This window comes from Myripristis murdjan, chromosome 12 (genome assembly GCF_902150065.1).
Source record: "Myripristis murdjan chromosome 12, fMyrMur1.1, whole genome shotgun sequence".
Taxonomy (NCBI): Eukaryota; Metazoa; Chordata; class Actinopteri; order Holocentriformes; family Holocentridae; genus Myripristis; species Myripristis murdjan.
Genome location: NC_043991.1, coordinates 13,229,138 through 13,253,369, shown reverse-complemented (window position 1 = coordinate 13,253,369; position 24,232 = coordinate 13,229,138). Strand labels below are relative to the sequence as shown.

Genomic DNA, 24,232 nt, shown 5'->3' with positions numbered 1-24,232 from the left:
AAAGGAGAGAGGAGAGTTAAAACTGAAGCAGAGGAGCCAATGACAGGAATGAGGAGGGCGCTGTATTTTATGATGCTTACATGTGTTTCTATAGCTCCTCTCCACTGTAGGGGTAGCTCATTATCTGTCAACCCCCCCCCCCCCCCCCCCCCCCCCCCCCCCCCCCCACAAAGTGGCTGTTGTGTGGGCATGTATGTGACTGTGACTGCGCTTTGGCAAATATAAAGAAATATTTTCAACACATCAGGTAAGATATGATCTGAATTTTGTAACCTCAACCCTTCTCAATAATGTGAAGTATGTAGAGAGAAAATACAGTGCAGCTGAATGTAGCTGCAGAACTGTTACCATTACTGTTGTTGGACAAAGAAGGAACAATATCATCAATATCATACATATTAAAAGCTGTTATCATTTTTGTTCAAAATCAGTTGTTTCACTTTGTTATGTTGTGCTTTGGCAATTTATTGGAATGCTGTATCATGTTAATAAAGCACCTCTCATATAAAAAAATGAGTGTATGCAATTGTGTGTATGTGCAAGTGTTTACAAATGTGCATGTGGTAAAAAGGTGGATTGACTGGTGTGTAATTGGAGTAATATCCCCCTCTATTGGTCACTTGCACGCTTCACAATGATGATCTGAGGCCTCATATAAAATTGTGCAAAAACACACACTGCTTAACATTAAGCCTGATGGATGAACAGACTTGTTTTATTGGCATTTATTATGATTTAATTGTACATATTCTGTCAATGCTGTGCCAAAATCATGATGTGTCTTTCATCTGTGCGCAGAAAATGTGTTGCTGTGTGCTCCTGGTCTGTGTTGCATCTGTGTGAGCCGAGTTCAGCTTCGGCGTCTTGCCATCTCATTCAGTTTCCCGCCAGGAGCTCTGTAACAGAGGAAATTAAATGTACCATTGTTATAATGATGCATTTGTATGTGTGTATACATCTGAGGGCAGTATTGTTTATGTGAGTATAGTTACTGAGACAGAGTGTGAGTGTGTGTGTGTGTTTCTGTGTCTCTGCCAACGGTGAGACTCAGCAGTGTTTCTTTTGCTTACCTTTGTTTTCTCTGAAATATTGTACTCGGCTTCATTTTATATCTCATCCATTACAGAGAACAAGTTTTGTGGTTGTCCATAAGCATCAGAGGAGAATAGTAAAAGAGTGCATGAGGGGTTCTCTCCTCTACTTATTTCTACTCTGACTACATTCTAAATACGGAGCTTTTTATTTTTACATAAACATTTCCCTCTACTTCATGTGAAATATCAGCTAAGTAACAGTATACTATACTAACTCCTCATCTTTTGCTCTCACCTTCTTTGGCCACGCCGCAGTACTCCTCACACTCGGCCTTGGTATAGAACTTGTTGCCGTTGCCCTGGCAGAAGCCCTGCTTGTAGGCCACACACAGACCGGCGGAGGAGTCGAAGGCCCAGATTGGCGGCTCGCCCGTACAGGCGTGAGCGGCCATGGGCAGGCGGCACACCGCTGCAGAGACAGAACAGAGGGAACGCATGAGCGGTTTGGTCCAGCTCACACACCTGCGGTGGCCGGGATCAGCAAATCAAACAAAAGGTCAAGGAAGTCAGTGTGTGTCACCAAAAAAAAAAAAAAAAAAAAAAAAACTGATGGCACATAAGTATATGGTATATTGTTTAGCAAAATTTATTATAGTTTAGTTTTTGTTGATATGGCAACTTAAAAAGGCTGTTTGCTTTTGTAAGGCAGTATATACTCTAATCTATTTCAGTAGATTTTCTGGTGGCTACAATTCGTACTATGGTTTGCCAAGATACATTAACACTGAGAAGAAAAATATATATAAAAAAAAATAAAAAAAACAAATACTACTACTATGACTACTATTACTACTACTGCTGCTAATAATAATATAAAAATAAAATAAATATAAGTAAATATAAAATAAATATGTAAAATAAAATACTTAAAATTAAATAAGTAAAAAAATAAATAAATACATAAATAGCAATGGCCAAGAAGGCTGATATCTCATACATTGTCACCATAATAACAGGAATAATATATTATCTATGTAGGTATCTGTATTTATATTTTAATTTGACAACTGGAGGCATTTGCATCGAGTAGTCAGACACACGTGTACTGAGAACAAAAAAGAAAGCAACAGACAAAAAGGTTTATATCTTATGTACTGTCAACGTATTATAATTCATATGATATGCATGAATTTTTATCTGTATTTGAATATGACAAAAAAAGCAAACCATTAAAACACAGAATGTTAAACATAAGCCAAGCTGTATTATTCTTGAGAAGACATGCACACAGATGCACAACATGTGTCTCTCACCCTCAGTGCGACAGGTCTGCAGACACTCTCTCTCCGTGTGAAAGTTGTTCTGGTTGCCCAGGCAACCTCCGTATTTGAAGATCATGCAAGCCATTGCAGTAGAGTTGTAGAAGTAACGGTCTTTCATCCCGAAACATGGCCCCGTGTCCGGCTGTGCCTTACAGGCGTCTACAGGGAGGGAGAGACAGAGACAGAGAAAGGTATATTAATGTTGGACGTCCCATACTTGACACAAAGGCATGTCAGTGTGCCAAACGAATGTAAGTTACATCAAAATGGCACAGGTGATATGTCCAGTCTGTGGCTGATGAGAGACACATTCATCAAGACACATTCATTTTCCTCGATGTGTTTCTGTGCAGAGGAATGTGTTAGTCTGTCGTGGCCTCTCACCTGGCTCTCTGAACACAAGCAAATCCCCAGAGCCCTCCATGTCTGTAGGAGCCAGGGATGGCACCACGTTCCTTTTAGCCCTCTAAAAGACAGACACAACCAAACACACAAATACTGCATGTTATACAAAAGCAGCTATGTTACATATTCCATTTTTTTTAAAATCCCATTTACAGGTAGCATCCCACCGCAGACAACATTTGACTCATCCTCAGGCTTGTGCTCTGTTAGTCCCTCTATTTCAGTCCATATCCAAAGGCCAGATGTGAAAATGATAAACATTTGGGACCTGCAGCTTCTCATCATGGCCTCGGTCAGGTTGTGTTTCTCTGTGGCCTTGACCAAGTAAACAAATGTCTGGGATCGCTGCTTTGAGAACCAAGACCCACTAAGACTCTTAGTCGAAACAGAATAAACCTGGCGTCATAACTACAAATTATCCGAACAATCATCTAACATTTCACTGTCATTCGACCCACTGCCTGCTATTCATTGTTGTACATTCAACATGTACCGAGGACACAGTTTGGAGAAATAAAATCTGACACAAATCTTTCTGGGTGTGTGTTTTCACCAGTGTTTGGATGCCCTGTTCGGCAGAACGTAGTTACAATTTCTAACTGCAGTCAGACTGAATATGGATGCGCCTGGACTTCAATTAAAACAGTTACAATTAGAAACACAGTGGCTAGTGATAACAGAGTTAAATAATAGAGTTAAATTGAGCATAAGAGGGTAGACTTTCCAGTTTTAAGGTGCTTTGGAGAGCGTTCCAGGATTTTGAAACATTAAGCCACTGGAACGGGTCAGGTGAGGACCTGTTTTCCATTCCAGTAAGGATGTGATGTAGGGAGGTTGCTTACCAACTAAGGCTTTAAAAATAAACTGAAAACAATGTTTGTTGCACCTTTCGTTAAGCGACGGCCAACCGACTGTATCATAAAGAATGCAGTGGTGAGTATCATATTTTGCACCAGTGATAAATCTAAGAGCAGAGTGATAGACTGCATTTAAAGGCTTAAGGGTGGAAGGAGAAGCACCTCTTCTGCTAATCATTGGGAAGCTGGTTTTGTTCCTATATAAGAACCCAAGTTTTTGCCTCAGTTTACTCACTAGATTTTTTATATGAAACTCTATATGAAATTTAAAAGCAAATAGATGCTCACAATGATGTACAAACCACACACTGTGAGACAAATTCTAAGGAAAAAAACGTCTATAAAATGAAAAACAGAAAAAACAACCATGGGCTATGACAAAAATGATTAAATGTGAGTACCTGAGGCTCGGGATGAGTTGTGGGCTCTGCCACCTGCTCTCCTGGAACACACTCTCCTGGTGAGGAAGAGAGAACAAAAACTCATCATTTAATCCTCAAGCCTCACTTTGGTTTACACGTTGGCAGTGTGACAGTCAAATGTGGAAAAAATGCCAGATTTTCAAATCACCAAGAGGGAAATAAGTGAATAACATAACAACACAATGGAGAGAACTTCAGAAAGACAGAAATATAGAGCAGATGATAATGATTACAATGATGATGGTGTGGAAACTGAATGTGTGTGTTGTCGGATCGTTTGAACTTTACTCATGTAAGCACAGAGACAAACTTTATTTATTTTATTTTTATTTAACCTTTATTTAGGGTTACCAGGCAAATCATTAAGAACAAGTTCTTATTTACAAACTTCAGTCAGTACTATTGGAGCAGTAGTAATGCACTGTATTCTGTGCACCATGTTAAAGAAATAGTCTACAAAATGCTCATAGAAATAGTCTACCAGAGGTTCATATAAAGAGGGGTCTGTTTTACCACCATCTAGGACTGATTGATACTGCAATACAACCAGTAACCATTTTTTTTCAGTAGCCAACTTCCTTTCTTCCTTTCTTTTTGTGACTTTTTTTTGGGGGGGGAAATTTTCTGCTATGAAAACTTTCCATCTGGTAGCTCTTTTCCAGGAAACAGGCTCTGGCCCACAGTGACGAGCAGAATGAGGAGTGATAGCCACTACGGCTGTGACAGAAAAATAAATTAAAAACATAAATGAATAAAAGAGTTGCTAAAACTTCAGCTGTAGAACATTTATGGATTAAGTTGACGCACAGTCCTGGCCACACGGTTTGATTATATCAACTGATCTCTGGGAGCTGCACTGCATTTGCGTGCGTGTGTGTGTGTGTGTGTGTTACCTTTGTTCTTTTTGATGATGATAGTGTCTTCACTCATCTCCTGTTGTCTGACCAGAGTTTTGAAGTCATCCAACACAGTGTCTCTCACATCCATAGTTCGACCTAAAAGGACTCAGAGTTTCAGCGTCATACTTACAGTCATTTTAGTAAAATATTTTAAAATTTGAATAAAACATTGTAAAGCATTTAAGATCCACAGTTTTTTTTTTTTTACTTGTGAGGAATTTTGCTCGAAAATGAGATAATGACCATTTTTAAACAATGACACCTACTCAAGCAAAATAGCTGACAGACACATTTTTGGATGCTTCATATATATACACATATATATATAGCTATTTAGTGAGTGTTTTAACTGAATTAAATTACTACTGTCAAATTGATTAACCCTGCCTGCTTTTAACAAACGCAAATATTTAAAATAATACAAAAAACATTAATAATTAAACTTGATTCACTGTTATGGTTGAGTGTAAAAGAAAAAAAAAAGGGAAAAAATATTGTGTGATAATCTATTGTACGTAATTATGTAAAAGTCTTTCTTAGGTGTTCAAAAAACAGAAAACCAGACATCAAAATACAGCCAAAAATACTTGGTCTTTATCAGATCAAGCATGAAATGTTGCAGGATTATATCAGTCCAGCCTGCAGGTGTCCCCTAAATAAATTATTAAAATGTTCCAGTGTGTGTGTGTGTGTGATGAAGGACAGGAGGACAGACACTCACTGTAGAGCTTCACTGACGTGCTCTTGGTCCCTGACGTCTTCTTCTTGTTCATTATCACAATGGCATACTCATCGTAGTTGGTGTGAACCACATAGGCGTCCACGTCGGCCCCCCACTCTGCAGCGCAAAATAATCAATGTTACCCATAAAAAAAAAAAGTGAAGTTACTCATTACTTTCTACAAACTATATGCTCTAAAAACTAATAACTCTACTTTTGCATTACATTATAAAACCCAGCTGAGCCTTTAACAGAGGGAGAATGAACGACTGAACACCAGATCTAGGATCTAGGATCACTTTTGCATATTAAATAATACTAAATAAGACATAAAAAAACTGATCCTAGACCAGCAGACATCAGCCAGTCTGTTCCTCCAGCAGATTTGGTGACACCTCTGGCGAGATCTGTAAGCAAAACACCCTCCCCTCTCCTTGTTGTTAGATGTAACCTTTTGCTCTTGTGTATGAAGTGTTACAGCGCTATCTGCCCTACTTGTTATGCATGGACTGGCTGCAATTGATTATTACAATACTATTAAAAGAAGAAAAGAGATGCACGTGGCTATTCATGTAGTAATAGATCTATTAATGTTATACTGTGAGATTAAGAGTTACCTATATTCATTCACTGACAAATTATTCTGCTAAGAACAAAGTGAAGTTCAAATTTGGTCCACTTGCTGCTCAAGTTGAACAGCTCTGTATTAGACCTATATTCTCCACCCCTTCTACCTGGAAAAGCAATCCAATTACAACACGAAACATAATAACACCTGTCATTCACAACATGACCTGTCATTCACAACATGAAATAGTTGCTATAGATATAGATACAGATATAGAGAGACAAAAACTGACGTACTCTCGATATGGTAGAAGAATCGTCCTGGTGTGGTTGTGAGCTGATAATCACCACTGATCTCCTTACATACACCATGCCTATAAGCAATACCACAGACACACACACACACACACACACACACAGACACACACGCACACACACGAGTAGTGAGCTGAAATTAACATATACCCAAAAGTGTTTTCCTACATTACCAGTTGCTGTAGGGAATGATCCATGAGTGTAGCAAACATGCAGTAATCTGACTAAAATTAATGCATCTGTATCTGTATCTAGCCTATGTGCATGTTTGATAAAGGGGCAGTATTTTATTTGTGTGTGTGTGTGTGTGTGTACCGCAGTACAATCCGTGTCATCTTGATTGTGCTGTTGGTGCTGCCGCTCTCCAGCTCCAGTGAGCCGATGGCTGCATCTCCTCTGTGACTCTGCATGTAGGGACATGTGGACGCCACCGCAACGTCATGCCACTTTCCCAGAAACTGGAAGCAGGAGACAAACATTATTTGTGACTGATGAGCAGTGAAATCTGGAGATACAGCATAGCAATCCCTTTGTACACATATGTGGAGTATATTCAGATTTTCACTCATGCCCGGCCAAAAAAAAGATTTAAAATAATGATGATATTCATATTGTGTTTTTTTTTTTTTAAACCAAATTAACTAAGTGTTATATAATACTAGAACCAATACAAACATATCATTAGTGTCTTGTATTGCTGACTCCATTAACTCCCTGAGATTTTTTCCTTCCCAATGGAAACCAAACTGAAGCAATAATCACTTCCTTCAAGTCAGAAAGCCAGGAAAGAAAATATATAGAGGAAATACAAAACAAGTAGAGAGAAATGAAGTAGTGAGCAATTACTTAACCAAAATATTCCAGGTGTGACGCAGAAAATATTACACCCCTTATTGCCCCTTGTAATAAGGAGCAAGTAGCCTGGTTCAATACGTCAATAAAAAAAGTATAAAATATGTAATCAAAGATTGCAATAAAGAGCAGTTTGTGAATAAAAGGTAAAAGATAGATGATCCTTCATGGACAGTGGAGTGAACTAGAGACGTCGGCCACTCACCCGGGTCAGATCAAAGTTCTCCTGTGTGGGGTACAGAGGCTCGGGGAGCACGGGGAGCCCCTGGAGGGTCCAGGCCCACCCCAGGACCAGAAGAGAAACCAGATTCAATCCTTTCTGCATCCTACCAGCCTGTGTGTCCACCCGTCTCTGAGAGGACTGATGTTCTGAGGCTCTGAATCCCTGCAGCCGCCCGCTCATGTGACTCAGCCTGCCTTACACCCCCATCTCAGTCCTTCAAAAAGGGGACAGGGCCATTGACCTATGGTATATGTGTGCTTTGGCCATCCCGCATATACTCACTGTTGTAGCCAAGTAAAAAGACAAACAAGTAAAAGAGCAAAGTTCTGCTTCTCTATCTCTCTCTGTTGTCTGGCTTGCCTGAGCCACTGACCAGTTAAATATTGGACTTCAGAGTTACAGCGGCATCAGTGAATCAATGCATGTCATGATCTGAGAAGCTAATGATTAATAAATAGATGAGATTTTACCCTGCAGTATTCAAATTGTTTTTCCGTCTGCTCGCTATCAAAAGTTAGCATGCCTTATCACGATGACACCTCCTCTTCAATTAATTAATTCTTTATTTATTAAACAAAGACCATGCACAAAAAAACAAAAAACATTAATCTCAAGATGAGAAAAGATGATTTATGCCAGATTTAGCTATTAGCTGTTTTCCCTCTGTGGTCCGTAGGCAGGTATAGACACAGCAACCACCAGACACTGAAAACATTGAAAATATGCATGCAATAACATTACATAGACTCTATCACACTGAGAAATATACAGACACATCTACTAGCACTCATCAACAGAGAAATTCCTAGAGCACATTCATCCAGTACGACTATGAAATTACAATTAAAAATCAGAGTCACAGTCAAAATTACTGTGGACACGACAGGTTGCTCAGTATCCTTTTTTTGCAGCATGGGAGGAAAAATCAAAATCTGTACAAGTGTTAAACTCAGCTGGAAGTATATTCCAGTGTTTAGTGGCTGTAAATGGAAAAGCTGATTGTCTCGAGGCCCTTTGCCTCAGAGGGATGTTTAAATCTGAGCTTAGAGCAGATAGAGAGGCTCTGCTCATTTGCTCCGAGCAGAGCTGAAAAAAGGCTCCTTATTGGTGGAGGAGCAGCATTGTGGATTATCTTGAATACCAATCGAACTTCTGAGAACTGCAGCGGTGCTTCTTTTATGTCTCTTAACTTGAGACATAAAAGGAGCAAATAGTTCATTCAAATGAGGAGCTCAAAGTCCAAATTCACCATTTCTTATTGAATGACAACCTTGTGCATACAGGTATGGCACAGGTCTTTTGCAACCATTGGGTCATAAATTAAAAAGACTTTTTTTTTTTTTTTTTTTTTTTTTTTTTTACTGTAATGTTTAGTTACCCGAAACTACATTAATTAAGTCATATCTCATTCACCATTGAGATGATAGGTAGCAAAATATGAGGTGATATGCTTCATGGAAAGTGTATGTGGGATGTAAAGTTTGACTGTAAGAGCTAAAAAAAAACCCACGTTAATGCCAGAGGTGTTTTGGAGCTCTGCAGTTATCGAGTCAGCAGAGCGTCAGCCACTTTTATGCACTATGCACCTCAGCACTCGGCACTTTGCAATAATACCACTTACAGATGATGGTGGAATATCTAGGAGGGAAGAAATTTCACAAACTGACTAGTTGCAGCGGTGGCACCCTATTATATCACTATTACAGCACCACACTGGATTTCAGTGAACTCTTTAGAACAAGCCATTCTTTCACAAATGTTTGTAAAGGCAGACTGCATGGCTAGCTGCTAAATGTTATACACCTGTGGCAATGGGACTGAATGAAACACCTGCATTCAGTGTGAGTAAGAGATGTGGCCCAATACTTTTGTCCATACAGTGTACCTGCAGTGCTTGATTTTTGGCAGATGTTTCTGTTGGATCTCTGCTTTAATTAGCTACCTTGCACATCCCTGTTGTGAAAACACTTGCTATTTAGCCTCTGTAAATACACACCAGTGATGCCCTGTGAAATTTCTTGTGGTTACTGATAGATGTCCTTGCTTCTTTTGTTAAATGGCAGACTGACTGTATGCTGTTAAATGGCATACAGTCAGTCCTTGTATTAAGACCAGTACATGTGCATTTCTGTATTTTCCTTTTGCCATTTATTGATAAAGTGCTCTGAGGTTCAGATTAAACATGTTTCTACTGCATTTGGAGGAAAAATTGTGACACTTTGCTTTCAGCATGCACTATTAGATGGAATAGTTTTCTTTTTACATACTCACAAATCACAAATTAATGAACATATCAAGTCTAGATGATACAGCACAAATAACACACACAAATGCATTATTTATACCATTTTTATACTATTATACTGTTTCTCATAAACTTTTGATACTGATGAAATAAAGAGATGCTTGTCTGTGGTGACTGCTTGTTCCGGTTTCCACCCTCCTCTTCAGTTTACCTCCAGGAACTCTCCCTCTGAAACAGCGAATAAACATGAATTTGATGAAACCGTGCAGAAACTTGTATATTATGTGTTTTTGATTTGGTGATGCATATGTGTGCATGTGTGGGTAAAGGCCATTGTTCACACAGGCATCTTTTAGTGGATATCTTCCACTCCATTATGTCAGTATGAGAATGTTTCTTGGCGTGTTTATTGGCTGTGTGTGCTCTTCCCTCACCATCTTAGAGCGTGCTGCAGAGTTGCTCACACTCGCTCTTGCTGTTGAATTTGTTGCCGTTCCCCTGGCAGATGTCCTGCTTCAGGGCCACACACACACTGCTGGTGGAGTTAAAGACCCAGACTGGTGACTTGCCTGTACAGTTGTGAGTCACCAGGGGCAGAAGGCATGCCGCTGCAGAGAGACAAGAAACACAGATGACAGCGAGAGTGCATGAGTCTTGACGAGTACCTGTATTTTTTTTTTTTTATTGGTGGGACTACACACTGGTCAGAAGGCACACATGAACAGAAATTGATAGCTAAAGTAGTAAAATTAAAAGTATTCATTAAAAATCACATATATCATGTTTTTGGACTAGTTATGTGGTCATCACTTTAATGCTGCAGCTGGTAAAGGTATAGCTAATTTTAATTACATTATATACTGTTGGGTAGCTTAACCTATAAAATATGTCATAATTTATTAGTTGATTTATAATTTGTATTAATAATCTAAATCTACAATGTAACAAGTAAGTAAAGCTGTCAAATAAATGAAATGGAGTGAAAAGTACAACATTTTCCTTCTGAAATGTAACAGAGTAGAAAAAATAAAGTAGCATAAAATGGAAACACACTTGAGAAAAGCACAAGTACCTCAAAGCTTTACTTAAGTGCAGTACTAAAGTAAATGCATGTCGTTACATTCCAAAATAAAACAAGTGAAAATGTTCATGACTTGAGCTGTCATTTCTCACCATCAGTGCGACAGGCCTGCAGACAGTCTCTCTCGGTGTGAAAGTTGTTCCCATTGTGCTGACAACCTCCATAGTTGAAGACTTCACAACTCATAGAAGAGGAGTTGTAGTAGTAACGTTGTTGTATTGCAGCACATTGTCCTGTGTGTGGTGGTGCCCCGCAGTCTGCAACTCCTGCTCCAGCTCCTGCTCCAGCTCCTGCTGCACCTCCTCCTCCAGCTCCTGCTGCACCTCCTCCTCCAGCTCCTGCTGCACCTCCTCCTCCAGCTCCTGCTGCACCTCCTGCTCCAATGTCTTCTTCTAGAAATACTGCTTCAGAGATTTTAGGAGAGATTTGAGAGATAAAGAGGCAGAAAACAGAGAAAGCGGGCTCAGTGAGGGCTCTTGCAGATGAACCTTCAACTTTTCAACCATATCATTTATGTACACCCACTGGTAAATGGTTGAGGTATGACCTGAAAGCCTGAGAACTGCAGAAAGCTCATTGGCTGTCCCATTTTTCTGAGATGGTGAGATGGAAGCTGGAGATCAATCCCATGATTTATATCATTTAGATCCCATGATAGTGCCCCAGTTGTGTATTCTGCCAATACACATTGGACAACTAAATGCAAGAGGGCACTCAGTAGAGCGCAAACCTGTATAAAGTTGTGTCATTTGTGTTAATCCATATCCCCCTTTTGGCAATGCTGTTGCTATAGGACATGCCCCTTTGCAGCCAATCAGTGGAGAAAGTTGGTGCCACTATGAAGGTCCACCTAAATCCTTCTATTAGGTTCCATAAGAACAACGTTTTGATCTGAGACTGAAGACAGCAAGGAAGAGGAGTGTGTGTGGAGCATGTTGGTCAGCAGAGATTTGGTTTCTGCCTCAGTCCAGCACCCACCAAGATTTGTGTGTATTTCTACTTTTTCTTTCAGAGACACCTTGACCCATGACTAACCTCCCCACCAGGTTTTGTGATGTTATGTGCATATGTGCATGCGTTTGGAAACTACTGCATTGCTTGTGCTTAGCCCCGTCCCCTTTAGGTAATTTTGTTTTTGAAGGGCATTTAACTTTCAACCAATCAGCTGGGAGAGGCTGTCAGTGCTGCAGTGACTCATGACTGTCCGTCCCACCGGGTTTCATGATCCGTGAATGTGTTTGAAAACTACAACAAAATTAATCATTTCTTCATTGGCCCATTACCGTCCTGGAATATCCCGTAGTCAGCATAATTGTGAGAAAAACCAGAGCCGTCTTCCTCAAGCACACTACGCAGCACCATCCTTTTAGATTTCTGGGAAACAGGCACACGATCAGTCATGGTTACAACCAAGTCACAATTCACACATAAATATACATCAGAGCAGTGAAAAGTATAAAAAAGAATGACTGTGCACCACGCTGAAAATAAGAAAATTATATATTTATTGTGAAATCCAAGATGATTTTAAGATGTACGTGATCCCGTCAAGACATCTGTATACCATGTTTTGTGGTATTCAGTATATTGATATTAACATAGTACTTTAAAGTACATTAACATTTTTTTCAGTCTATGTGGTGGTATAGCTGCTGGCTGTTAACCACTGATTTACAATAAAAAAAAAAAAAAAAAAAAAACAGAAATCAGGGAAGATGTTTTTTGTGTTTTGGGAATGATATGTACAGTGTAAATAGACGGATGAGTCCAAATGTGGATATATATCTAATTTCAGTAAAGTGAAAATTTGATTTCAATAAATCTAGTTAGCAGTGCGTGCAGCAGGTACCTGAGGCCGAGTAGTCGGCTCTGTCACCTTCACGCCTGGGACACAATCACCTGGTTAGAGAGAGAGAGAGAGAGAGAGAGAGAGAGAGAAAGAGCTGTCAGAATACACAATAGTCTTTTGGGTGTTTCAGTGTGTGCATTACTGTGTGTGTGTGTGTGTGTGTGTGTGTGTGTGTGTGTTGTACTTTTTTTCTGTTTAATGATGATAGTGTCGTCACTGATCCCCTGTTGTCTGACCAGTTTTTTGAACTCATCCAGCACAGTGTCGGTCACATCCATAGTTCGACCTAAGGAGGCAGAATTTCTATTTACAATAATCATTCTGTACGATATCGGATGAGTAGCACAGAATTATATTAACAAGTACATCTAGAAGGGAAACCGAGGAGAAAAGCACAATCACAAGAAGTTAGGACAACACTACATATAATTTCCACACAGGAATCCCATAGCTAAAATATAGTCAGGCCAATCTGATAAAGTCTTATGGCTAATTCAACTTTTACTTTTCTTTTTGCAGCTTTAATTCACTGAATAAATGTTTGCACCACAAAAAAGCGTGCGGTAGCAAAAAAGTGGGTGAAATAATGGTCAATTTAGTTTATCCATACATAATCAATGATGTAGAACAAATCCAATGCATGGGTACGCACGCTTGCATTGCAGTGCAACATCTTCAGTGGGATGATTCAGTGATAACGGAGGGTCTTTGGATAATTTACTTTCATATATTAACACAACATCTCATTGCAAAATAAATAAATAAAGGGGTTCTGTTAGTCCAATTTGTTATTGAAATATTATAAATTAGAAGTGGCTACTCACTGTGCAACCTGACTATAGTGGTATTGGCTCCTGATGATTTATTTGTGGTCAGCATGATGATGTTTGCGTACTCATCATAGTTGGTATGAACCACATAGGAATGAACATCGACTCCGTACTCTACAGGGAGGACGGTACCCACAAATATGCCGCATGTCAGATTCATGTGAAAAACACGTGGGTGGTGCATGTAACAAGCACGTTGCCTTGTAGTTAACACTACCACAGCCTCTGAAACGTTGTCTGTAAGATAATGTCTCAGAATATGTGCAAATTAGGAGGAAGCAAGAGAAATGTATACGGGCAACATGGTAGAAGAATCGTCCGGGAGTGTCAGTCAGGCCGTAATCTGTGGATTCCTGAGAACATGTGCCGTTCCTACACACACACACACACACACACACACATACACACATACACAGGCAAAAGGTTTATTGAAGTTAAACTGAGTACACAACATTTCATATTGTTTGTGGCAGCTTGTGTGTGAATGTATACGTACACCTGCCGGTGTACAGTGGCTGTCACTTTGACCGTGCCCTCTGTGCCGTTTTGCAGGTCCACTTGAGTAATGGTTGGGTCTGCTTTGTGACGCTGCATGTAGCGAGGACAGGTCGATACCACTGCCACCTCGTACCAGCTCCCCAGGAACTAGAAGGAACCTCAAAGTCACATGTTATGCGAAAATATATCTATGCAAATGTGATTTTGTATCTGTGTACGTGCGGATGTCACTGCTGCAATATCATTCATTGAGCTCAAAATGGGTTGAGAAAAAAGGAGGCAAGGGGAGAGGAAGTGTGAAAAAGGTGTGGGAAGAGGAGATGAAACAGGAGATCTGGATGGTAGGAAAGAGTGAGAGGAGAGGGAGGAAAGAGAAAGAGGAAATACAGAGCAGGTTAGAGTGCACAAACTATGAGTGAAAGTAAGTGAGACATGTAGAGTGGAATTCAGGCACAGCTCTAAAAATCAATCTTGCACACTGTTAGCTATAATCAATTTGTGATGTAAACTGAATTCCAAAAGTTGATTTGTTGTAATTTACTTTTAGGTGCAAGCAATTTACTTAAATTTCCTCGACATATGTCAGCTTCGGTTTCCCAGAATGACTTGCTGGCAATAACGAAGGGGCGTGGACTTCAATGAGAGGCAGGTGCCTGAGTGTAAAAATACAACTAGGGAGCTAACAGGCTCATGCAGATTGGAGTGTCTGTGGTTGTGGCTGCACCCCTTATGCAAAATTGGCTACAGTTAATGGATTAATGAACAATTCTGCTACTGCAGTGACGGACTGTTTGCTGAGAAATTGCACTCAGTTTACTATGCAGCTGCAATAAAAACAAGACAAAATGTGTAAATGTATTGTTTCAGTCGGTGATTGGATCGTGTGACAGGGCAATCACAGAAAATCGAATTCACACAAAAGTCAGTCAATACAGGACTCTCTTGCACCAGTTTCATCCTCAGTTGAGTTGAACTCGACACAAAATGGCCTCCTCTATTGTTAAAATTCCAGCAATATTCGTCAGAAAAGAGAACCACCAAAGATGTGGCTAAAAGATAAAAGAAAATAAAAAAAAAAAAAAAAAAAAAATGCAAAATTACAGAAATGACAAAATATGCCAGCCACTCACCCGGCTTAGGTCAAAGTTCTTCTGTGCTTGGTAGTGAGGCTCTGGGAGCACAGGGACCCCCTGGAGGGTCCAGGCCCACCCCAGGAGAAGAAGAGAAACTAGATTCACTCCTTTCTGCATCCTACCAGCTTGCCTGTCTGTCCACCCGTCTCTGGGAGGGCTGAGGGGGTATCCCTTACTTAATACTAATCACCACTTTGACCTTCACCCCTGAGCCAGCTCTCTGAGTCAAGCTGTGTGTTTGAGACATGCTTGGATAAATACCCACCCACAACTCTTGGAAAAAAAAAAAGAAAAGAAAACAAAAAAAACCCACACAAATAAAAGAGCAAAGTTCTGATTATCTCCATCTGTGTGTGTGTGTGTGTGTGTGTGTGTGTGTGTGTGTGTGTGTGTGTGTGTGCAAATGCATGTGTGCACATGATTGTGTGTTTGTTGATCTAAAGATTTCACTGTTCAGCCAAACAGCAGTGAAGCACTGGACTTCAGAATTTGAGGCTAAAACAAACAACCAATCAATACATGTCATAACCTGAGATTCTGGTAATTAGTACGCACAAAAGGGTATATAAAGCTGTATAAAACAGAACTTACTTTGATATAATTGTAATTGCTATTTGACATTTTTCCATGCTTAGGTAGTTTTTTTTTTAATCACAGTAAGTTCACTGAGTGGAATTTAAACCTCAAGGAAAACATAATTCAAGAGGTAAGAAACAACAACAGTCTTATTTCTCTCCAGTTATCACATATTTTGCAATAACAGCTCATGTTTTTGTGTACAAGCATTTTTATAGACACTCTTATGCCTGAGTCAGTGGAGAGATTTCCTCCATCAGTCTCTCCCTGAGAGAGAATGAGCACAAAGGACAGACCTTTAATTTGCACATTGTGTCTTTCCTTGGCTTGTATTGTTATTTCTACATACCTTCACACATAATGATCAATTCCCTGTCTTGTGATTCTGATTGTGTCTTGGTTGCTATAAGAATAGTAAAAGCGTGTAAGATGTAGCCAGTGAGCAACAAAGCTAGTGTTGTGGCCCAATGAATAACCTCTGAATGAGTCTGCAGGAGGCTGTGATACCCATGATGTCTTAGGCAGGGGCTGCTGGAGCAAGTTCAAAAGCATGAGAGCTGGACTGGAGTTGTTACAAACATCATCCAAAAACATGTCAGTAAGAAGTGTAGCTCCTACTACAGCAAAAATGGCAGAATTAGACCCTTAAAGAAGCAATTCAGCGAGCAAGTTCACCACATAAACAGGAAGATATTGTACGGCAAAGTTTGTGGAGGCCTGGCGGTTGGCACAAGTAACTCCGCATGCAAGTAGAGTAACACCAAGTTAGTCTGCAGTGTAGAAAGTGTGTAGAGGGGAGAGTTAGAGAGGCAGAGTGTTAATGTGTGATGTGTTGCCAAATTTCCATGAACCCTAAACCTTACAGTGACGGTCATGCTCAGACACGTCCTGTCAGGCTGCCCCACCATGATTCATTTGGCTCTGTAACAAAGTCTTGAAGTCCTTGGCAGCAGAACTTGAGAGTAAACAAAATTATTACTGGTGAGACTGAGAGAAATGAGAAGGCCAGACATCAGCCTGATATCGAGATCCTCCACTGTCATAGTTTACCAACCTCCTTATGAATCTACTGCCAGCTTTAACAATTTGGGTCAACATAATTCAGTTGAATTTATTTCAGTCTCCATAGTCATAAATGATTAAAAAAAAAATACTATTTTGTGCAAAATTTTCATCAGTGATCGAAAAGGTGTATGCTGAAACAATTACTTGTTCATAGGCTGGATAGTTTCATTAATAAATATAACATAGCTAACTGATCTACCTCAATAGCATTAATGGATGATTTTTCTACTGCAGCTGATAAAAAGGAATACACTGGGGAGATTTTTGGATTATCTTTAAAGAAGCATTTGACATCACTGATCAGGCTTTACTGTTGAGAAAGTTGGAAAATGATGGTATACGAGGATTAACATATTCTTGGTTATATATATCTCAAAAATAGATATGTGAAAATATATAATTACAATTCTAAATATACCAAATTGTTTATTTTGTCTATAAATCAGATTTGTACAGTATCAAAATGTTTGAATTTTGTGTTATTTGCAGATGATACAAATATTTTTTGTTCAGTTAAAAATTTAGAACAGTTTTTGAATGCAGCACAAGAACTGAGTCTTAACAGAAATAAATGATCATTAAACTTAATTTAAACAATTTTTACTGTATTTGGCATTTATAATATACACACACAAATATAAGGAATTTATGTGATATTATATATTGACACTATATTGTTTTAGAGATAAAAATTAAAGAAGCAAAGTCTCGCAAAAGAAGGGCTGATTAAGGAGTATAGTCTCAACACGATGGGTTGTGTGAAACCTACATTTGAACAAAGCCTCTCTATCTTTCATCAGTTGTCATGCTCTTGTACCACAAGAAGTGACAAGAATCATAATATTAAATGCTTATGTTAATAATTTTAGCTTTTTTGTGGCCTTGCTCAACATCATTTTACAAGTGTGAAAAATGGTAGTCATTGTCTTTGGTACCTACTCAGTTGTTAATGAGCCCAGCTATGATGAACTTTTTTTTTTTTACCTACTTGTTGCATACGCACATACACAATGTCTTTAACCCAACACTTTTTATTCCACTATGCCAGCACCAAGATGTAGTACAACAATGAAAATGAGAAAACACTCTCAGTTAAAGAGAATTAAAGTATCAGTTTGATCAGCAATGTTTAAATCGCTGTTCTTTATCCACACTAAGCAGAAGACACAAGCACAGGCTGATTAAATGTTGTCTGAGTGTGTACAGTGTATAGGACGTCATAGTGAGACTTGAAAATAGTGGGATGAAGTGCTCAGATCTGCAGCAGCACAGCAGAACCTGGTGCCAAAATCCTGTACGGGGACATCAGGGAATCTGGAGGAACAACGGAAAAAAACATTAAACTGATGATAAGTCGAACAGACGCCTCGAATCCTGTTTCCACAACCAACAGCTTATTTTTCAGATAAGATCAAAAGATTTTCAGTATTCTTGGGAACAGGCTCACCTAGCGCCCAGATGCTGCAGGTGGGCAGTTTTCTGTTGGTGAACAGTATAAAGACGAGAATTAAGAGGATTCAATATGGTAATTGTACATGCTATCTGTGTGTGTGTGTGTGTGTGTGTGTGTGTGTGTGTGTTTGATAAGAGGAAATGACAATACTATCTTCCTCATGCTTACCTGAGGGAGGCGGTGTCATGATAGATTCTTTGGGAAACCCGCGGGATGTGGCAAAGGTTTTAAACTTCTGAATTATCTGTGGTCTGAGCGTCTGAGTGCGCCCTGCAAACACACGTACAATGAGATATAAAAATTCAGAGACAAAGACACAAATACAATTAATACAATACAAATATTCTTTAAAAATAGCTCTGTTAAACTGTCAGTACAGATATTTGATGGATGGATGAACAGTCAAATATTAGCTCTGCAGTGAAGAAACATGCACAGTTTGTGTGTGTGCATGTGTGTGTGTGTCTTACCATAGAGAGACACCTGTGTGTACTCCCTGTCAAACTTCTTGTGTTTGAGGACCAAAGCATATTCAGTGTAGTTTGTCTCCACCACTGTGATGTCCTTGCTCCTGTTATGGCCTGAGGAAAAACAACATTGCGGCTTGAATGAATTTGTCTTGGAATGAAGGGGTATGTTCATTAAAAAAAAAAAAAAATCTGCGGAGAACAAGCTTGAAATCTGCACAGTGAAGACTGGATTAAACTGGACCGGATGAAACTTTAGGCCTCTCACTGTTGAAATCGGATAGTTGGAAGGGACAAATTAAGAAACAGAAATCAAGAAAAATAAGAAAAAAGAAAAGAAAAAGGAAATATAGCACATATATGAGGGGTAATTCAAAGGAGATGTTTTAAATTTCAAAATATTGAGGCAAAATAACACCTAAAATAAATAAATACTTTACTGGATTTCGTTTTTGCACTGCAGATAATGCCCTCTCATGGTGGCTTCTGGGCTTGTTGACTGGTTGTTCCTTCCTTATTTACCAGCGCCCCACACACGTGTTCTCCTCTCCAAAAATCAACAAAACCAACTTGAAATGGCTGCTCCACATGAACAATGTTAGCATACATAAGAGATTCGCTGATTTTTTTTTTTTTTTTTTTACATGGATAGAATATCAACTCAACCCTCCATCCCTGCACTGACTACAGAGGCCTCAATGATATCTCCAGTAAGAACAGGTACCCGCTTGCATTTATTGCCAGTGTTTCTGATCTGTTGCAGGGAGCCACCATCTTCCCACAAACTTCTTCATCAAACTTGAACTTCTATTGTTGAAGAGAAGGTTAAAAGGTCTCACACTGAAAATTCACTTCTGGTCTGAGTTCTGTAGGCTCCTGGGAGCTTCCGTCAATCTGTCCTCTGGATTTCACCCTCAGTCTAACGGTCAAACTGAACAGATGAACCAGAAGATGGAGACTGTGCAATCCTGCCTCCCTTTCCACACAGCTCATCTGGATGCAATACGTGCTTGACATGCTCCCCAGCTCAGCCATGGGTTTGTCCCCGTTCCAGTTTTCCAGGAGTTACCAACCTGGGAGATAAGTGTCCTGTCAGTCCAGGCCTTCATCCACCAATGCCGGTGAACCTGGATGCAGGCGCCCTTCACTCTCCTACGTTCCTCTGACGGCAACTAGCAGAGCGCAAACAGCTGTCTCATGAGACTCTTGACTCAAGCCTGTCAAGGAGAACCTGCTTCACCCCTCCTCCATACCCGTGCCACCTCCCTGACTCATCGACGGTGCACCAGCCTACATTGTCCGCCATCTCATCAGGATACAGTGCCGGGGGAGCTGCCTCCTGTGCCTGATGGACTAGAAGGGCTGTGGAGCTGAGGAGCACTCCTGGGTCACCAAAACCACCAAGCCAACCCTTATCTGTGATTTTCACCGAGACCATCCTGATCAGCCTGGTGGGACGTCAGGGGCTTAGTCTGCCATGCCCTATTTTCTCATTTGTTCATGTTTCTTATTCTCTTGTCATTTCAGATCCAGTCAGGCCCTCGAGCCTCTCATCAGTCTCATTGTCTTCACCTGTGTTCCCCGACTTTCTCCTCACTTGCATCCCATTCCCTCATTTCTCTGTGTATGCATACGGGTTCAGTTGTACTCTCTCTACCAGATTGTCTAGTGTGTTTTGCCCAGCTTTCCAGGGTTTCTATCTTCTGTATCCCCGCCTGCCTGTTCACGACCTCTGGACTGTTTTCAGGTTTCTGGATTCTTGTTCCCTGCATTTTTTTCAGATTTGTTTGCTTGTTGGACTCATTACCTGGTTTGACCTGTCATTTTTTGTCTGCACTCTAAGTAAACTACTGTTACTGGCTTGTGCTTGTTGTCTTGCTTTGCTGTTGAAGCCTGTCTCCAGTTGTTACAGAAAGAACAAAAGTAAGCAGAGACTTACGTGTGCTGAAGTAAGTGAACTGGCCGGGTACGCTGGTCTTCTCATATTGGTACAGTTTGTTTTGACAGCCGGATGGTCTGGAGCACATAGAGCACAGAAGACATATGTGATCTTATTCACTGTCTCTTCACCAAACCATGCTACACTCCTCTCTTTCCTCTTTCTTCTTTCTTCACTCCTCTTTGAGCAGTACACACACATGTGCATGCCCATGCATACTGTATACCAATGCATGTGAACAGATACACACTCACCGGGCAGCCCACATGGTGAGGTTAACGTTGCCATTTGGCAGCGGTGTGATCATGCCCATGGAGATCCTCAGCTTGTCTCTATAGGGGGCAAAGCCTGGAGAATCATAGGCCAGGCCCACACGGTACCACTTCCCTGCAAACTACACACACACACAAACAAATGTATGACCTACATATGTATATACACATGCAACTGCACACACACACCTTTAATGCTTTATTTTGATCCACTAAAATTACAATTTAAACAGGAAATAAAAAGCTTCATCCTGGACAAAAATACACATGCACACCGTATATTCAGATATTTAATATGTACTTTACCGTTTTTCTAAAAATAATTCACCAAGGTAATATAACACCATTAAATCAGCCAATGAAAAAGGTGATTTTTTTTTTTTTTACTTTGTATACATATGCCATTTAGTAGATGTTTTTATTCACAGCACTTCAAAGTGCCAAGAGTGCATACAGTTTTAGCATTAATGGACCCAGTGGGAAAACAAGTTGGCAGGAAAAAGGGAAAAAATTGTTGCACACGCCCACTCCATATTACTCTTTATCTGAATAACTTTTCTTCTTCAAGATCAAGTTGGCCTTCTCTAAGAGGGCATGAAACATTATGCAAAAGACTAATATGTATGGAGGAGTGTGCAACATTTTTTCCCTCTTCCTGGTCACAAGCTGTGTTTTACGTTTCCACTATATAGTATCATATGGTAGTTTCTCAAAACCATTCCTATGTCATCAAAGACTCGGCATGGTGGGATTCCTTGTTTTTGATTCTTGACTCTTTACATCCTCCATCCTGCCCTCAGCAGTCTGTGTAGCCACAAATCAGTTTAGAGACAAGGAAAAGAGCATAACACACAGGTCAGTCTGCACATTCTGTCTGAAAAACACAACAACAAACACACATATAACTTTTTAACATCTGCCACAGTTTCTTGGAGTTGAGTCAAACTTGCGCAGAAGATCCTGGAGACTGCATAAGAGACTCTGAAACTAAGAGAGGGATTTGAGACAATTGCATGTTTAAATTCTGAGTGGCGATCTCCATGCAAGTCCTACGTTTTCCTGTTCACCACACAGGTTTGATGAGCGAAAACAAACTTGATTGATGGCCTCTTGCGGATGAGGTTCCGGAAATGATATCGAGCATAACAGTTTGAGGCTTGGCTCTTGACTGGCAGTGTCGAGACAAGTCTTAATCCCATAATTGTTTTGGTCTCATCAGATACCGCAACCGACAGAATGACTGTTCTCAAACGCTGGCGCACACACATGATCCGACATGTATAGTCTTATTTGCTGACACTAATTCACAGAGACACGTTTTCTCATGCATACACATGAGAAAATATGTTCTCTGTCATAGACGCTCAGTCTTTCACTCTGCTTTACACTCTTTCTTTCACACACACACACGCACATGCACCCAAACACACATTTACTTAGGTCACTTTAGGGGAATTACATAGACTTACATTAATTTCCTGGACACTTACCTTAACCCCAACTATAATGACTACATACCTAGCCCTTACCTTAATCTTAACCTTAACCAAACCCTAACCTTAGCCTAATCCTAACCTTAACCACTGACTCCAAAAAGCAGTTTTTTTTTCCCAAAGGGGGACACAGCTTTTGGCCCTCCTTCCTTGAATCCTTCCTTGAATCCTTGAATTGAACGAGCCATCCCCAATAACTGGGTCCTAAGTCTTTTGTGTATCCCCAAAAGTAGTCAAACACACACACACACACACACACACACACACACACACAAACACCACATCAGATCACAGTGTTCGCTCGGAGATGAAGTCACCTGTCAAAGAACAAATATTGAGGACAGGAGAAGCATGACTGCCTCTTTCATCAGTTGGAAAAAAAAAGAGGTGCAGCCTGTCCCATCTACAGTGGAAAGAAACCTTACACTCCACAGTGTTGCCGTGCACTAATTAGCCAAACCTTTTTAATGTAATAATTAGAATTTAATCAACTCTGTCCCATTTAAACGCATTCATAGTTAAACAACTTTCTGCACAACTGCATGTGTGTGCACGTTTTGCCAGTCTTACCCTCTGCAGGCTGAAATCTCTCTGCGGCTGGACGTCCGCCTGCACCATCATCCCAGACACAATCACCATGACAACAGCGACCACAGGGATCCTCATGGCTGCGAGGAGAAAAGGTGGACGAGATGGACAGAGTGAAAGAGAGAGTGAGGTGATCTGTTCAAAGCCCAAACTGAGCAGTAAGCAGAGAACAGTCAGGTACAGACTGGCAATGCCTGTGGCAGTGTTTGTTTTTCTCCTGACCCACCCACCTAGTTGTGAGCCAATCATCGCCAAGGATCAGAGGACAGTACTCAACTGTTGAAGGTAGAGTTAAGATGTGTGACAGGCTGTTTTCCAAAACAACCACGGCTTAGCCTTAACTTACCATAGGTACTGGAATAGATCTTGCAAACCCAAGGAAAGTCAACTGTGTGACTATATTAAGCTCGCTCAAGTCTGTGAAGTTGGCATGTTTATTAGCATCAGGTGAGGCTCTCTCACAGTTTCAAAAACCACCGACACATCTGTTGCACAAGTCAAGACTTTGGCCATGTTGTCCCATACCGGAATATGCCCCAGCAGGAGCGAACTTATAGAAGGGTCATTAACTTGTGCATCAAAAGTCTGAGTCTGATGCCAATAAATTTTCTTTTAGTGTGAGTCAGTTGAAGTGAGACACCTGAGAACATTATTAAGGGCCATGGTGATGTTGGCCTTCAGTTGTGAGCATGTGGGGGAATAATGTCTAAAGACAGTAGGTGGAAATCTTTACTTTAAACACAAGACAACTTACACAACTCTAAACCCTAAACCCTAATCATATCTTTCTGTAAAAGGAGGTTTTTCGTTTTAAATCTATTTCTTCTCTCCATCTAGTCGACATGGACTTATTTGTACAGTACTGTCACCCTGCACTTTGTCTCATAGAGACAGAATAGCAAGAAAAAAAATCACTGCACATTCACTGACAACGTGCAGAAGATTAACATAAGTCTAAACAACATAGGTTAAATACTGAATAAACTTCTGAGTTGATGAACCATCTGTTTTAAACCTGCACTAAATGTCATCACAACAGATTCTTTTGTCTTTATTTTTTTTGTAGTGACTCTGATTTGGTCACATGATCTGGTCACTGCACACATTGACCCAAAATGAACTGCTT

At 40.2% G+C, this 24,232-nt stretch overlaps 3 protein-coding genes across 3 annotated transcripts in view; all 3 read right to left on the bottom strand.

Moving 5' to 3' along the window:
* LOC115369219 (protein AMBP-like) overlaps positions 1–7,719 on the bottom strand; it is a gene marked incomplete at its 3' end in the record, with an annotated part of 10,083 nt that extends 2,364 nt beyond the window's left edge. The window contains exons 1-9 of the mRNA XM_030065782.1: positions 7,600–7,719; positions 6,858–7,000; positions 6,525–6,601; positions 5,661–5,777; positions 4,934–5,035; positions 4,020–4,075; positions 2,741–2,822; positions 2,348–2,515; positions 1,330–1,503 (exon numbers count right to left, since the gene is read on the bottom strand). Coding sequence (XP_029921642.1) covers positions 1,330–1,503; positions 2,348–2,515; positions 2,741–2,822; positions 4,020–4,075; positions 4,934–5,035; positions 5,661–5,777; positions 6,525–6,601; positions 6,858–7,000; positions 7,600–7,719 — 1,039 coding nt within the window. The remainder of the gene's footprint in view (positions 1–1,329; positions 1,504–2,347; positions 2,516–2,740; positions 2,823–4,019; positions 4,076–4,933; positions 5,036–5,660; positions 5,778–6,524; positions 6,602–6,857; positions 7,001–7,599) is intronic.
* Positions 7,720–10,300: 2,581 nt separating this feature from the next.
* Positions 10,301–15,379, bottom strand: LOC115369257 (protein AMBP-like). The gene is made up of 8 exons (XM_030065832.1): positions 15,251–15,379; positions 14,119–14,267; positions 13,918–13,994; positions 13,617–13,736; positions 12,977–13,078; positions 12,793–12,842; positions 12,227–12,317; positions 10,301–10,470 (listed from the first exon to the last, which is right to left on the bottom strand). Exons 1-8 carry the CDS (start codon positions 15,368–15,370, stop codon positions 10,301–10,303), a joined length of 879 nt encoding a protein of 292 aa, XP_029921692.1. The 5' UTR covers positions 15,371–15,379.
* A 2,526-nt stretch (positions 15,380–17,905) lies between these two features.
* On the bottom strand, positions 17,906–23,300 carry ptgdsa (prostaglandin D2 synthase a). The gene is made up of 7 exons (XM_030064652.1): positions 23,089–23,300; positions 21,008–21,147; positions 20,754–20,830; positions 18,818–18,928; positions 18,516–18,617; positions 18,342–18,373; positions 17,906–18,208 (listed from the first exon to the last, which is right to left on the bottom strand). Exons 1-6 carry the CDS (start codon positions 23,182–23,184, stop codon positions 18,342–18,344), a joined length of 558 nt encoding a protein of 185 aa, XP_029920512.1. The 5' UTR covers positions 23,185–23,300; the 3' UTR covers positions 17,906–18,208.
* Positions 23,301–24,232: the final 932 nt, after the last annotated feature.